Source organism: Protobothrops mucrosquamatus, unplaced genomic scaffold (assembly GCF_001527695.2).
Source record: "Protobothrops mucrosquamatus isolate PMUCROS unplaced genomic scaffold, P.Mucros_1.0 scaffold_144, whole genome shotgun sequence".
NCBI lineage: Eukaryota > Metazoa > Chordata > Lepidosauria > Squamata > Viperidae > Protobothrops > Protobothrops mucrosquamatus.
In genome coordinates this window covers 161,629-178,586 of record NW_015386220.1, presented here as the reverse complement: position 1 = coordinate 178,586, position 16,958 = coordinate 161,629, and the positions used below count along the sequence as shown (strand labels likewise).

The window sequence follows — 16,958 nt, the reverse complement described above, 5'->3', positions numbered from 1 at the left end:
GGGAAGGGAGCAGAGGGGGACCTTTGGGGGCAGGACTTGGGGTGGGGGGAAAGGGAGGAGAGGGGGTCTCTTTGGAGGCAGGGCTGGGGGGCAGGTGTGGGGGACAGGGAGGAGGGGGATGCTATTGAATCAGGACTTGGGATGGGGAGGAGGATCTGTTGGAAGCCTTTGCAACCACCCTCCCCAAACAGATCTATGGGAAGGATTGCATTTTAGTCTGCAATGAGGGGGGGGGAGGTAGTACTGTAATGGGGAGGAGATAGGGCAGCAAGGTTATTGCACCTTGTCCCAGAAAGGTGGGTGCTCAGCGTCTTTGGAGAAGGCAGCAAAAAAGGGGGGCTTTTGCAATGTGGGAGACAGATGGGGATGGTCCGGGATCTGCAGTTGTTCAGGGCCAGGGGTGGCAGCGGTGTGCTCTTGAGTCTGGGGGTGACCCCTTGGCCTTCCGTGGAGGTTTTTCTGGCTTGTTTTGTGACTTCAAGATTGGAAAAGGTTGAGTCTCAAGGATGGACTGAAGAAGTTGCCACAATGGGGCCTTGGATGCTCATCCCCTACGGTAGCCCAGATTGGACATTTTCTGGGGGTGGGTGGGTTGAGATGCCCCTTTTGCACGCACGGGATCCAGTTCAAAGCAGCCACGGTTTGGATGCTTTGGGGAAGTGATAAGAGAGGCCTGTCAATTCAGCAAAAAAGTTTGACCGGAATTGGTTATGGATCAGGAGGGATTTGTGCCAAATTTGTGGTATAGAGTTATTGCTTGGGGGGGGGGGGTTATTGGGAAAAAGTATCCTCTCCCCACCATACCCAGGCTGCAGTGTGGATTGAGTTGAATAGGGTGGCACTATGGCGAAGCACTTGATAAAGGATAATCTAAGGGTGTCTGGCTACCCTGGTCCAGAAGCACATGGTCTGGGAAGAAAGACACACTTTACCTGTCATCTACCTTACGGTGTGGTGGAGGGGGTAGGGGGTGGGGGGAATTACAACGAACACGTTTCTACACGAAACTGGAAATGTGTCAAACGTAAGGACATTATCATAATACATCCATAAAGGGCCCAGTGTGATACTCATCAACGAAGCCGAGAGACGTTTGTCTTTTTTCCTCCTCCCCAGTAATTCTTCGAATTCAACCGAGAGGCTTTTCATGGGAGGGGGATAACCAGTGTGTATATGTGTATTTGGAAATTAGACAGGAACAGGTCCACTTATTCTACAGAAGGGCACATTCGGGTCCTAGTCTTCTGATCTTACGACTCTAAGCACCTCCCAGTGCGGTCGAAACATGTGTTTCAGTGCATGGAAGTGTGTGTGAGCAAAGAGGGATATTGCACACCCGATTTATACCTGACAAAGATACATGGCCTGTGCATTTAGTGGAGTGGGATTCTTGGGCCGAAATGACCTTCTTGAGTTGCCCGTTGCAAAGGTGAATTACAATATTTCGTCTTTCTCAACAAAAATCTTTGTCACTGTTAGTGTTACGTTATGCAGGATCCCAGGGCAGAGATATCTCTCTGAATACAAATGTACCTTTGCAGGGTGTGGAAATGAGTCTTCTGAACAGCTGATGCATAATACTACTGAGGCAGGTTGCACTTAATTTAACAAAGGTTAAGGAGGTCTTAGAGTGTTTTAGAAGTATATCATTTTTTTCCTTGTTGTATTCTCATCCCTTCCGCAAATTACGTGACGGTGTTTTTTTTAATTTGGTCAGAAAGAAACTCTGCTGCTTGTGCATTGTCGATTAGCATCATTTTAATAGCATCAAAATGGGATTTTATATTGTTGTAGGAAGCGGTTTCATAATGATATGTCAAATTTGACAAAGTTCTATTATTTGGAGATTACCGGAGAGTTTCAAGGCAGCTTATACTTTTTATTTGTATAATTTATATATTTTGTTTTCAGTTTCTAAAAACTGCAATGTTCATCCTGCAATTTTTTCCTTATTTTACGAACAACGCATTTACCCATCCAGAACCCATCCAGTAAACTATTTCACTGCATTGTGGATCAGGCTACGATCCAGATAATGGAACTTCATTGACCTTAGATTTTTCACTGGTCTGTATAAACTATTCAAGGGAAAGGATAGAATTCCACATACAGCAGAAAACCATAATGTTCCTGAGGTGTTTAATTATTAGATGTTGTTTAAGTGGGTTTCAAAATACCACTTTCTTTTAGTATGTTCCACTTTTTTTTGTAATCGCATAATATATCAAACATTAGTTTGATATATTAAACTAACTGATAATGTACTTGTTTATTTAAAACAGTAGAGTAGCCCGGTCATAATGCCTTCACATGTGTGAGAACTATGGTTTATTCATTTACCATCGGTTAAATCTTTAGCTTAGCATGATTTGTGAATGCAACAGATGCCCGTGTTTGTGTGTAGCCAAAGCAGAAATTTGTAACTGCAACTTCAGAGGATGAAATGAGGGATCATAGGGTTTAATCATACTAGGCTACATCTGAATATGATGCTGATCAGGGAAGTGACATAGCAGCTAAGATAGTTTTATTTGTCAGTTATACACATGTGAATATAGCTGTAACTTAAACTGGCTCCCTTTAAAGATGGCAGATCATGCCATGTCATAATTCTACTAAATAACTATTTTTGGCTGAAAGTGGGTCCACTCACATAATTTCCTTTTCTGGCAAGTCTGGTGTTGACATTTGTGTTACATAATGATCAGTTAAATTATGAGCTGAAAGCTTGCTGGAGAGTTTTAATTGAACCGAATCAATAGAGATTGGAAATAAAGTAAACTTTGTTAAATAATGGGTTAGCGTTCACTCTATTGTAATAAAATTGTGGAACGTAGCTTTTAAATGATTTGGAGCATAACAAAGCAATAAATGTATGTTAGATTTACCTACTGAATTAAGTGATTAATGAGGTTGTTTCGTGTGCTAGTTTCCTTCAATTAGTTGTACTGTATAATGGAGTGTCCAACCTTGGCAACTTTGAGACTTATGGACTTCAACTCCCAGAATTCACCAGCCAGCTTTTTACACTTCTACTTCTCATCTGATACTTCTTGTATGGATGAACTGACAGTAGGTCTCCCAGACTTTTAGCATAGATTTTGTGTTGTTACCTGTGATCTTGTTTTAACAGAGGTGTCAACAACAGGCTTTGGTAACATGTACTGTGTATCATATATCAAAATGATTTCCTGCTTAATCATCAGTAGCTGATAAAAGTTCTTGTCTCATCTTGAAACTGCAATTTGTCTAGTTAACGCACGAAAGTGTGTTTTTCCCATAGCCAAGAGACTTGGTTGATATAACACATTAAGGCAGCGGTCTTCAAACTTGGCCCTTTTATAACTTGTGGACTTCAACTCCCAGAATTCCTCAGCCCAGGCATGCTGGCTGAGGAATTCTGGGAGTTGAAGTCCACAAGTCGTAAAAGGGCCAAGTTTGAAGACCCCTGCATTAAGGTATGGTTTGCTTTAGTTAATAGACCTTAAGTACCTAGGTTTGCACAACACATTCAGCCTAAATCAGACCACATTATGGCTTAGTTTGATGTGTGATAAGAAGCCATTAAAATATATCTTCTTCATGCAGCTCAAACAATTTAAGAGTTACAGGGTTCTGCACTATCATGTTTAATGAGAAAGATCTTTAAAGCTCATATCAGTTTGTACCCGCTATAAAGCATTTTCATGCGGAAGGTATTATGAACAAATAAGCCAATTGTAGACATAGTGATAACACCTTTTTTTCCCCCCACCCAGAGCTACAAAGGCTTTTCAGCAGTGGTGTTCTTGGTTCTTCCATTTGATACTTGCATAATTGTGTAATCTCAGTTTTATGTTCCAAGGTGTTAGAGATTAAATGTGCAAGGGGAGAGCAGTGTTAATTGATTTAACACATGCGCAAACTTGTAAAAATTCTAAATGGAGGCCATAGTTAACAGCACTTGTATTTTATACAGCTCAGTGAAGAAATTAATAAAGATATTAACTGTGCAGTAAATCCAGTATTAAAAGTGTGCGTATATGTGTGTGTTGCAAACAGTGGACCATTTCTTGCCTTTCAACTTGTGCTTTCGTTGTTGACACCAAAGCAGCAGGAGAAATGAAACATCTTGAAAATGGCAATGACAGTTGAAATAAACATAATGTGGATCTCTGGAAGCCAGAGGGAGCAAAGTGTGAAATAGCAGGGGTTTGAGCTCATCTTTGTTAAAAGCAAGAAGTCTAGTTACAGAGGGATCATTGTGTTGAAACAACACTCTTGTACCACCCTGGCCACAGTTTTTTACCAAAAGAAGATGATCCTTGGCAAAAAGTTTGAGTTTGCCTGGATCACGAGAATAAAAGGCTCCATGACTGCATTTGACTGAATGAAATGATATTTAATTTTCTGTAGCTCGGTGTTTATTGGCTTTGCCTTGGGTTAGTATCCCATTCTGGAAAATAATGCCTGCCTAGCACAACTATAGATCCTGAACTTTACTGGGATCCCATTTGTAGACTAGATTGCCACTGGTGTGAAGGCTTCACGCATTCTACAAACCCAGTTAGACAAGCCATGCCTTAATACAGGTCGTTCTTGACATTTGTTTTAGTGAGTATTGCCCCATTTCCTGCCGCAATTGTTAAATGAGTCACTTCAGGTGTTAAGTTAGTAACTTGGTTGTTAAGTGAGTCTGGCTTCCCCCCATTGACTTTGCTTGTCAGAAGGTCACAAAAGGGGAATCACATGCCCCCAGGACACTGCAACCGTCATAAGTACGAGTCAGTTGGCGAGCATCTGAATTTTGATCACCTGATCCTGGGGATGCTGCAACGGTCGTGTGAAAAAACGATAAGTCACTTTTTCCAGTGCTGTGCTAACTTTCAAACGGTCACTAAACAAACTGTTGTAAGTCAAGGACCCCCTATATGCAAAGTCAATCATAGAAGGCCTAGTTCTGTTGTGAAGCAATAGTAGTTTTACACCTTCAATCTAACATTCTTTATTATTATGTGGTGGTTCCTCAGATAAAACGGTGTCACAATCCAGCGCCAACCTTGTAAACTTTGCTATATTTTTTAAGTAGAAAACGTGCTGAAAAGAAAAAGAAAGAAAAATGGCCACTCCCACTTGGATATCTCAACTGATGGTGGGAATTATTCTTTCACATCATGTTTCAAGAGAATTTTGCAATGCCAGGGAAGTGAAATTATGCACTATTCATATTCCATTAGTGTGTTTCAGAGGAGAGTTAATTTATGATTGATTTAACACCATGCCAGTCTCCATTTAACACTGTTGTTTCGCTGACGAGGGAATACTTATCACAACCTTGGCCCTTGTGGGCATACAGGGAAGTTCAGAATTAAGAATTGAATCTTTGTTCTGGATATAATTGGTGAGCTTGTTTTAAAATTTGCCTCGCCGAATCCTTTTCATGACATTTCCACCGCACAACTGTATCTCTCACCTGTACCTTCTTAGATTCTTCTGTTCTTGAACTAAATTTGGAAGGGATATTTCACTCTGTTCCCATATCCAGTTATTTATTCACTGAATAATCCTGTATTTAGTTCTTTTATCTACTGAATGTTCCGTCTTTAGCATCATTGAGAGGTTTCGGGATTAAAATCTCTAAAAGCATTGGGAAGTTTTTAGGTGTTATTTTTTCTCTCCTTAAGTTTCCGGTTTGTTACTGTTTTGGTTTTTTTATTTTAATTGATGAACATAATTTGGTGCAGAGAAATTTGACTTTTGGCAACCTGTATTTCCCCACAATGAAAGGAGCTAGGGTTGAATTGATACTCAAAACATTAAGTGTATGAATCTCTTGTTAGTATTGGCCCAAAGGCAGTAATGGAATTGCTGAATAGCAATTATTATATTTTGGGCTCTGTAGACAGAGTGATAACAGGTAAGCTACAGCATTTAACCTCTCTTACCTGGATTCTTTCATAGTCCTAATTATGAACAGAGCCGGCAATAAAATCAAATGTAATTTGTTAATATTCCTGTATGAAATGATACAAATAAAATTTTCAGTCGCACCAGTGGGGAGATAGGTAGGCGATGGATAATTGTCATTTTCTATTAAATCCTCAAAAACATGCCTGATTTCTATTCCCCAGAATCTAAAATTAGGGTGCTAAGGTCAAGTGCCCACATATTTTTTTTTTATGTACTTTTGGGAATCTTCTGTCCTACCCCTAAGGAAGAGAGTAGACGTTAGATCTGGATTTATTAAATCCCTGGACGATTTGCAGTAAATTGGCAAGGATATCTCACCCCAACTGCTTAAAAATAGCAGCAGCAAAATGAGATACACATAAATCTTCCACCTCTCCTTTCCTAAATCACAACACTGAGATGAAGAAATAAATTTGGTGGTCAGATGTAAATTCTCCTGTTTTCCTTTAAAAAAAAAAAAGAACCCTGGGCTGGCCATACTTTAATTCTAAGATTATGTTTTTTACATTAGGCTCTGGTTGATGGATCTGCTAAATAATAATAATAATAATAATAATAATTAATAATAATAATAATAATAATAATAATAATAATAATAATAATAATAATAATAATAATAATAATAATAATGATAAAGTTGGAAGGGACCTTGGAGGTCATCCAGTCCAACCCCCTGCTCAGGCAGGAAACCCTATACCATTTCAGACAAATGGCTGTCCAGTCTCTTCTTAAAAACTTCCAGCGTTGGAGCATTCACCGCTTCTGGAGGCAGGTGGTTCCACTGGTTAATTGTTCTCACTGTCAGGAAGTTTCTCCTTCGTTCTAGGTTGCTTCTCTCACACACCCTCTCCGTTGCATTGACTCTTGATCGCTACCCAGCCTTTGGCCTTGGTGTGTAAGATTACATAACTCTACAGGTGTGTTTTTCTTATGCTTTTGTTATGAATATTATGGTAATTATCTTTGGAACTTGGCAGCTTTTAATGACCCTGAAAATAATTCCCTTCTGTTTTTCTTCATGCCTCTAAACTTTTTATAAGGAATTAAGACGTGGTTGTGGCAATATTCCTGTGTTTAAAAGAAAGAAAGGGAAGTAGCGTATCAGGATACCCGCTCATCCGTGCACAACTTTGTGCAGCAACTTGTGAGTGAATTCTGTGGTCATTGATTGCCTTGATGTTTCCAGCATCTCTACGCCATTTTTAGCTCTCGTGATATTTTTTCAGATTAAACGTTTGTCTTATTTTTCTTTCTTTTCAAACAACTTTGCTTCGTAAGAATGTGAAACTGCCAACTTGACTTACCAAGCAATTCTTTCACCTGTGTTGTTTTCTAATCTTTGCTGCCCCAGGGATGGAAAACTGCTATTCCTAAATTACTTTGACAGGTCCTTGAAGGAAAAATAGCCATCAGTCTGAAAGTCTACAGTAATATTAAGGGGCTTAACTATCAAAGTTATAACCAGATCAATTCCAAATACTCTCAAATGGTTGCTTGAACCATTGGATTAAATCAGGGGTAGTCAACCTTGGCTCTTTTATGACTCGTGGACTTCAACTCCCAGAATTCTGGGAGTTGAAGTCCACGAATCATAAAAAAGCCAAGGTTGACTATCCCTGGATTAAATAATCTTGGCCTTTTGTAACGCAATAAAATAATGAAGTTAAAGAACCATTGGGGGTAACATATAGAGTTGATTTCATAATTTTTCATAAACGTTTAGATGTTTGTGTTGGAATTTGTACATTCTATTGGTCTTAAAATACATTGATATATCACAGTTAATTTTAAATACTGAAGTGGATACGTGTATTTTTGTACCTAAAATTGAATTATATTAGTTTCCGAAACTCTTAGAAATTCAACATTCTTTTATACCGTCATTTAGGTAGCAAATCTTGCTGCACAAATGTGATAGAACTCATCAACACCACTATGACATTTTTAGCATCCATATAACCAATAGCCTGGTGTTTTTTTCTCCCAACTTTGCAAAGGTAGTACTAGTAATAATTGCTAATATATGGTACATTATTCTATTGCTACTGTTGCATACAGCCTTAGTGATGATGCAGTTATTTGGGTAGGACTGTGTTGTTATACAGTGATCAGTTATTGACAGGAAGATTCTTGCAGATAGATTGACTGATTAAAATTAGGACCATTACTTCAACACAGAAATATGGGGGATAAGTTTCTGTTTGTGCTTAAGTTTTTTTTTTAAAGTAAATACTTGTCTTGAAGTGAATTGAATGCAAGAATTTTCTGTTAACCATTGGTTTCAGTTGAAGGGGCCCATCCTTTTCCCCCTAGTCCAGGGCTAGGCAGCCTTGGCTCTTTTATGACACGTGGACTACAACTCCCAGAATTCCTGAGCCAGCCGGCTCAGGAATTCTGGGAGTTGAAGTCCACGAGTCATAAAAGAGCCAAGGTTGCCTACCCCTGGACTAGTCAGATAAAGAATATGGCAAAGAATATCATAAAAACTAAGTTTGGTACTTGGAATTAATAGATTAGGCACAATTGTAGCCTAATTTTTTTTTCTTGGATTACAAAACACAGTTCTGAGGATTCAAGTTTTGACATGGTCGCGTATTTTTAATAGCGTGTTTGTAAATTTAAAAAAATAATAACGAAGGGAGGAGAACACGAGGTTCAGACTTCTGTATGGCCCTCTTCCCCCTTTAACAAAGTTAGTTGTGTTTGGAGACTTGCAGAGAGTGCTACATGACATCCCGTTGATCATATTTCCTAATTTTATTTTTAAACGCACTTGCCCCAGTATGATCTGGGTTAGAATAAGCATCACCCTGTTCAACACTGGATAGAAGAATGTACTAGAAAATGACCTCCTTTGCCAAAAAAAATATAAACTTTGTTAATGAAGTTTAGTGGCTTTTGGATACGTTCCCAGTAGACATGAGAATCGGCCTTGCTTTATTTCTTAATTTTTTCATCCTTCAGGTTGACTTTACACAATTGCTGGATGCTTTTGAAGGAAAGCGCAAGTGGGGACCGGGCTCAAAACAGTTTAGCCTTGATCTAGTGATCAAAAAGATGGATTGAGGGAGAATACAGGTAGTCCTCGGATTAACAATCACAATTGAGCCTAACATTTTTGTTGCTAAGCGAGACATTTGTAAAGTGGGTTTTGCCCCTTTTATACGACTTTTCTTGCCACCGTTGCTAAGCGAATCAGTGCAGTGTTAACCTGATTGTTCAATTAATCTGGCTTCCCCATTAACTTTGCTTGTTAGAAGGCTGCAAAAGTGGATTAGATGATCGCGGGACACTGCAACCGTCATAAGTCTGAACCCGTTGGCAAGCATCTGAATTTTGATCACGTGACCCTGGGGATGCTGCAGTGGTCATAAGTGTGAAAACAGTCCTGGGTCACTTTTTTCAACACCTTTGTTACTTTGAACGGTCACTAAACAAACTGTTGTAAGTTGAGAGCTATCTGTAGTATCCTGTTACAGGTGTAGTCCTTCAGATGTGTTTGAACTAGGATTGAGAAGGCACTTTTGGGGGGACAAAACACCAGAAGGGACAGTGGCCATCCAATTTAGAGCAGACTTGATAAAAGCTCCTTGTTTCGATAGGATTAATATAAATGTTAATCACTGTCCATTTTGAACACGTAGCGAAAAGAGGAAGCTTGAGAGTTCACAAGGTTGATGCTATATGGAACAAAACTATGGCTGAACCTGGATGTTCTGCTTCGGATACCACGGAGCCCCCTCCTCCCAGAAGGTAACCAGGAAAACAGGTTGTGGAGAAGACGTGTAGCATCCCAGACAATCCTGTGGACCCTGCTCAAGTGTCGCTTATGTGCCACGTCCTGGATGGAAGGGAGGGAACTAAATGCATTAGATCAGAGGTCCCCAACCTTTTGGGCACCAGGGACCAGTTCCGTGGACAGAGGCTTTTCTGCGGACCAGACGGTACGTGGTTTTGTGTGCTGCCTGCATCCTGTGGATTGGGGCTTTGCTTGTTTGTGTGGCCCTGTTGCGGGCATGCCACAGCCCACTACTGGGTCCACAGACCGGGGATTGGGGACCCTTGCATTAGATGCATCTCAGCCTGGCTTCAGGTCTTGATTTACCCCTGAAATAGCCTTAATTGCCCTAATCGATACCTTTATGAAGGGGGGGGGAATAATCAACAGAAGTTCTTGATTTCTGTTAGGTCTTCCAGCAGCCTCGGATATTGTTGATCAGGAGATATTTTGCTGAAGGAGCTCCTTGGATGGTAGGAACTGTGTCCAGTGACTCCACTCTATATACAGGAGGTGTGAGGTTTCACTCTGGCTCTGTTCTTTCTTCCTTGCGGTTCAGCATGTACACAAAGCCGCAGGGAGAAGTCGTCTGGAGATTTGGGTTTCAAATGTTCAGTGTTCTCCTTTTCATCTAACTCAGGAGAGGTGGTGCAGGTGCTGGAGAGTTGTTTCAAAAACGGAAAGGGCTGGAAAGAGAGTCAAGAAGCTGAAACTGATAACAGATAAGATGGAACCATTGCGGAGGAGGTACAGATAGCTCTTGATTTAACAACCATTCATTTAGTGACCGTTCTCACCATTTAGTGACCGTTCTCACCGGCTCAAGGTGGCCTCAGCCTCCTGTCCTTCCAAGGTCGGTAAAACGAGGATTGCTGGGGCCAAGATGCTGACTCTGTAAACCGCTTAGAGAGAGCTGTACAAAGCACCGTGGAGCGGTCTATAAGTCTAAGTGCTAGTGCTATTCGAAGTTTCAACAGCACTGAAAAAAAAGTAACACAACCGTTTTTCACCCTTAACAACCGTTGCAGCATCCCCATGGTCACCTAATCAAAGTTTAGATACGTGGCAACTGGTTTCATATTTATGACAGTTGCGGTGTCCTGGGATGATGTGTTTCCCTTCTTGCAACTTTCCAACAAGCAAATGCAACAGGGAAGCCAAATTCACATAACCATGGCGTTATTAGCTTAACAATTGCGGTGAATCACTTAATGTGGTGCGTCAAATGGGGTCAAACCCCGCTTTTTTTTTGCTTAGCACATAAATTTTGGGACTCCCTGTATTACACTGAGATTTGGGAAGGTGGCTTATAATATCAAGAGAGGTAGCGCTTCAAAGAAACAGCTGCATGGATGAGAGTTCTCCTTCTACCCCAAGGGACAACAGGCCATACGGGGTGAGCGGTTTTGACGATACTGGAAATAATTCCCATCTGTTTTTCCTCACGTCTCTTTTAAGGTTTTTTTTTTTTTTAAAGGAATTAAGACATGGTTCTGACACTTCCAATATTCCCCTGTTTAAAAAAAGAAAGGCAGGCAAGCTTTCGTAAACCGCCCAGAGACGGCTATGTCTGAGTTGTGCAGCTATATAAATTTGTTTAATTAATAATGATCGATGATGATGATGATGTTGGAAGGGACCTTGGAGATCATCTAGTCCAGTGATGGCGAACCTTTTAGAGACTGAGTGCCCAAACTGCAACCCAAAACCCACTTATGTATCATCGGGTGCCGGGTGGGTGTGGCCCATTGGGTGGGCATGGCTGCAGTGGTAATGGCAGACTGGGTGGGACTAAATGGCAGAGTGGGTGGGACTGGGTTCAATCAATAATTCCAACTTTGTGAGATCTTTTTTTTCCCACGAGAAGTTGAAATTGATTGAACCTTTTTTTTTTTTGCACACGGTGGTGAAAAGGTTTTATAAAACCCACCTGAAGGCCTAGGACTGGGGCGACAGCGCGTGTGCCCACAGAGAGGGCTCTGCGTGCCACCTGTAGCATGCGTGCCATAGATTCGCCACCACGGATCTAGTCCAACCCCCTGCTCAGGCAGGAAACCCTATATCATTTCAGACAAATGGCTGTCCAGTCTCTTCTTAAAAACTTCCAGTGTTGGAGCATTCACCGCTTCTGGAGGCAGGTTGTTCCACTGGTGAATTGTTCTGACTGTCAGGAAGTTTCTCCTTAGTTCTAGGTTGCTTCTCTCCTTGATTAGTTTCCATCCGTTGCTTCTTGTCCTGCCTTCAGGCGCCTTGGAGAATAGCTTGACTCCCTCTTCTTTGGGGCAGCCCTTGAGATATTGGAACAATGCTATCCTGTCCCCTCTCGTCCTTCTCTTCATTAAACTAGACATACTCAATTCCAGCAACCGTTCCTTATTACGGTGAAGCACTCTGTGGATTGTGTGCCTGACCCTATAACAGAATAACTTGAGTTGGAAGGGACCTTGGGGGGAGGGGGGTGTCTTACCAGAAATTGTCTTATCAGGTTTTGAGGACTGACCATTTAAGTCCCTTCCTTGAAGACTCTCCTTTATGAAGGGAAGGTGCATTCTCTGAGCTTGTGGGTTGGTTTTTGAACCTTTTGGTACCAGGCTAGGTAACATCTTCAGCGGAGTTTCGGCGGGGATGTCAGTGTCATTGTTCCTAAGGGGTTCAGGTGTGGATGTGTCAAGTGAGGGTCTTGTGATGGCTCAGGTGTGAGTCATCAGTGAGAGGCTTGACTCACACTTGACCCATCACAAGACCCTCAATTGACACACCCACACCTGAAGCCCTTACAAACAGAGGAACACTGACATCCCCTAAACTTTGCGGAAGATGTTAACTAGCCTGGTAATGAAACGTTCAGAAACCAGCCCACAAGCTCGGAGAACGAACCTCCACCTTCATCCTACCCCCGAGCTACAGATATTTGCCAATATTCTGGAAGTTGAAGTCCACACATCTTAAAGTTGTTGGCATGGAGAGAGACACAGGTTTAAGGAATAGAATTAGAGTAGAGTAGAGTAGAGTAGAGTAGAGTAGAGTAGAGTAGAGTAGAAGAATAGAATAGGAATAGAATAGGAATAGAATAGAATAGAATAGAATAGAATAGAATAGAATAGAATAGAATAGAATAGAGAATATGGAACATAGAATATAGAATAGAATACAAAATAGAATAGAATACTGTATGGAGAATAGAATAGAATAGAATAGAATAGAATAGAATAGAATAGAATAGAATAGAATAGAATAGAATAGAACAACAGAACAGAACAGAACAGAACAGAATAGAAGAAAGGGACCTTGGAGGTCTTCTAGTCCAACCCCCTGCTCAAGCAGGAAAACCTACACCATCTCAGATAGGTGAATGTCCAGTCTCTTCTTAAAAATCTCCAGTGATGGAGCGCCCACGATTTCTGGGGGCAAGCATGTTCCACTGGTTGATTGTCCTCACACTCTCAGGAAGTTTCTCCTTAATTCCAGGTTGCTTCTTAGGCCCGATCTATATCACAAGAGAGACCCAGAGATAAATGTTCCTCCTCTTTCCCCCCACCAACAAGAGGGCTGCAAACGAACCCTTGTAATCAATCGTGTAACTGTTGATTTTTATTGTGAAAAAACATCGTAAATGCAACCGAGGACAGGCTGGCCTCTTGTACAGTATGTTGACTGCATTTATCAGAGCGGTTAATATTAACTATTAGTGTCAACATGGTGTGCTGTTGAATATCTGGGTCTTTCTAGGGAGAGGGCGGTGTTTTGCTGACATTCAGGATGTCATCCTTAGGTGAAAGTGTGGGCTGCCTGTTTGTGGATGTTGGGTCTTCCCGTCTGCAGCCTGAAATTGTGGTCCGGGCCACATTTAACGGCCCTGTGTAATCTGCGAAACCGTCGTAATAAACGAGAAAGTGAGGGGCCTTGGTGCTCTCTGAGCTGGGTTGTTTTCTTGCAGACGTTTCATTGCCCATTCGGGTAATGTCATCAGTGCTACATCATCATCCTGAAGCACTGATGATGTTACCTAGTTGGGTAATGAAACCAGATGTTCTTCTTCTTTTTTGGAGAAGTCGGGACTTGATGTTTAGAAGAGGAAATAGTCGTCGTTCTTTCAGAAGACGCGTAACGTGCATAGACTTCACATTAGGCACAGGAGGGAGAATCCAAAAAGTGGGAGTCAACAAACATAGATTTAGACGGTCGGAAGTTCCATTTAGTCCAGTCCTTTGTCCGGGCCGTTCAAATACTAGAACTCCTGTTTTATTGATCCAAGTTGATCATCCTTGACGTGAGAACCATTAGTTTAGCAACCAATCAAAGTTAACCAAAGTGGCATGATCAGTCCTCACACGTAACATTCATAGTGGCCTCCCCGCACACGTGATCAAAATCAAAATTAGCAGTCGGCGTGTATTTTTCTCCAGTACAGGAGACGGAGACTCCACCATTGGGTTTTCTTTGTCTGCCTGCTCTTGAGACCAAGTATCCAAAACTTGTCACGTTGAGGACTATCTATAACAGTGTTTCTCAACCTTGGCAACTTTACGATGTGTGGACTTCAACTCTCAGAATTCTCCAGCTAGCGTTGCTAGCTGGAGAATTTTGGGAGTTGAAGTCCACACATCGTAAAGTTGCCAAGGTTGAGAAACACTGATGTATAATAACAGTTCTGAAAGCCTGACATCATTTCCCCTTCCTTTCCTCTTAGACCAGGGGTAGGCAACCTTGGCTCTTTTATGACTCGTGGACTTCAACTCCCAGAATTCCTCAGCCAGCATGGCTCAGCTTGGAAACCTCTCCCTTTCCCCTCAGCCTGGCTGGCTCAGGAATTCTGGGAGTTGAAGTCCACCAGTCATAAAAGAGCCAAGGCTGCCTACCTCTGGCCTAGGCCTAGGCCGCTTTATGACTCATGGACTTCAACTCCCAGAATTCCTGAGTTATCATGGCTCAGCTTGGAAACCTCTCCCTTTCCCCTCAGCATGCCTGGCTCAGGAATTCTGGGAGTTGAAGTCCACGAGTCATAAAAGAGCCAAGGTTGCTTACCCCTGTCTTAGACCAAAGAGCATCAAGATGGGGCCATCTTGAGTTTCTTTCTCACCCTTTCCCTATTTTACTCGGGCAACTTACTTTCTTCAAGGCCATCTCTACAATACCTCCAGGCTGTCTTCCAGCTTCTCACCTCAGTTCTTCTTATCTTCCGTTCCTGTGCCCGCAGAACAGATGGCCAAAGAGAACTTGTGGGCGGTAGAAGTATTAAACAGTCTCTTCTTCCAGCCTGTTGTTTCTCTCTTAACTAATGTATCACGAGGCTAAGGCTGGCTTGTAATTTCCTTCTGGGCCCTGAGAGGCATTTTTATAGGATGGGACTTAAAAAGTCCTACATGCAGCAGTCTGATTTCCCCTCGAACTTGATGAAAATGATGATAAAGCCACAGACAAAACCCTTTTTAAGTTTTTCCTTGTGATTATGTCATTTTGCTAACCCAGCCCTCTTCTTTTTCAGCCTTCACGAAGAAATCAATGACTTCTACAAGTACATGTCCCCTAGACACGAAGAGGAAAGAATGCGGATGGAGGTGGTGAACAGGATAGAAAACGTAATAAAGGAACTCTGGCCCAATGCGGACGTAAGTTTAGCAAACTCTCTTTAAGTTGCCGAAGATGCTGGCATTTCTTGTCCAATGGCTGTAGATTTTAGATGACGTTCAACGGTATTAAAGGCAGAAACTCCACCATTCTGCAGTTTTTTTTAAAAAAAACAACAACCTGGAAATCTGCTGCTAAAATGAGGCGGTCTTTATTCTACATTTGCATAGCTTCAGTCGGGTCTGAAACGGCGATTCGGCCCTTTTGCACGTTCCTCTCGGTCACCCTGGCCAACGGGATCAGTTGGAACTTGAGAGGAAGCAAATGCTATCGATAAAAAAGACTTCCAGGTTTCCTTGTCCAATTCATCTGCAAGATGGATGGGCCTAAACGAGAGGTTGCCCAACCTTGGCCATTTTAAGACCTGTCAACTTCAACTCCCAGAATTCCTCAGCCAGCCATGTCGAACGATATGACCGGCAAAAGGTTTTGGGATGAGTTTGCACCTTGTGTTAAAGCAGGGGTCCTCAAACTTAGCCATTTTTAAGACTTGTGGACTCCCAACTCCCAGAATCCCCTAACCAGCCACGCCGGCTGGGGAATTCTGGGAGTTGAAGTCCACAAATCTTAAAAAGTGGCCAAGGTCGGACACCCCTGCCCTAAACTGTTGCCTGTTCTAGATCGGCCGGTCTCTTTTTGACTTTCAGATTCCATTTCCCTCTTGTAGGTAGCGGCATTCCTGACTGGCCCTTCCTCTCAACAGTTCAGTCTGTGGGAAGGAGACCAAAAAGACCTTAAACCAGGGGTAGTCAACCTTGGCTCTTTTATGACTCGTGGACTTCAACTCCCAGAATTCCTGAGCCAGCTAAGCTGGCTCAGGAATTCTGGGAATTGAAGTCCACGAGTCATAAAAGAGCCAAGGTTGACTACCCCTGCCTTGAAGGGAAAGGGAACTGGAAGTCTCCCAACATAACCTTAAAGCAAATACGTCGCTGGCATTTTTGGCTCCGGTGAGCTCTGGAGTCAGATCATCAGTGACCGAAATAATTCGCAAAAGGGCAACGTGTAAACCATGTAGGCAAAGTTCAGAGATCACAAAGGTCTCCTTTGCATTCCGTTGCAACCTGCGTAGCTTGAACAGATCTGAAAAACTTTTGACGAAAGAGCTAAGAAAACCAAATCTCCAAACAGTGGGAAAGACGCTGTCATGGATGTGCTTAGCTTTTTTTCTTCTTCTTCTTTCCCTCCAGCTGCATTTGTGTGGCATGAATCTAAAACTGGAAGGAAAAAACAAAAAACAAAAAAAACACCCCACGGTCATCTGTTTACATCTGGTAGCAAGCTGTCCATTGGCAGGTTCATCGTGGTTCATCTGAAAAATTAGAATCCCTTTTTTAAAAACTGTTGAGAACATGTGTGAGCTTAGCATTTTGAAGGAAACGATAAAAGAAGCGTTGGCATTCAAGCATGCTTTTCTTAAACTATTTATAGAAGCCAGCAATTGTGTCATTTCTGTGTTACTCCAGGGAATGTGCTTAGACACAAACATTCCTAGTAAGTGAGAGCCGTTCTTGGCATCAACCGGGCTTCACCATTAGGGCGATTGGGAGAGGCTTTTAATTACCCTGGAATCGGGATAACACAGCTGCCAAAGGAAGGAAGC

At 42.0% G+C, this 16,958-nt stretch overlaps 1 protein-coding gene across 1 annotated transcript in view; it reads left to right on the top strand.

Moving 5' to 3' along the window:
- The window catches only part of TENT4B (terminal nucleotidyltransferase 4B), a 42,851-nt gene that overhangs the window by 957 nt on the left and 24,936 nt on the right, over positions 1-16,958 (top strand). The window contains exons 2-3 of the mRNA XM_015818932.2: positions 13,457-13,587; positions 15,213-15,336. Of these exons, the coding sequence (XP_015674418.2) occupies positions 13,457-13,587; positions 15,213-15,336 (255 nt within the window). The remainder of the gene's footprint in view (positions 1-13,456; positions 13,588-15,212; positions 15,337-16,958) is intronic.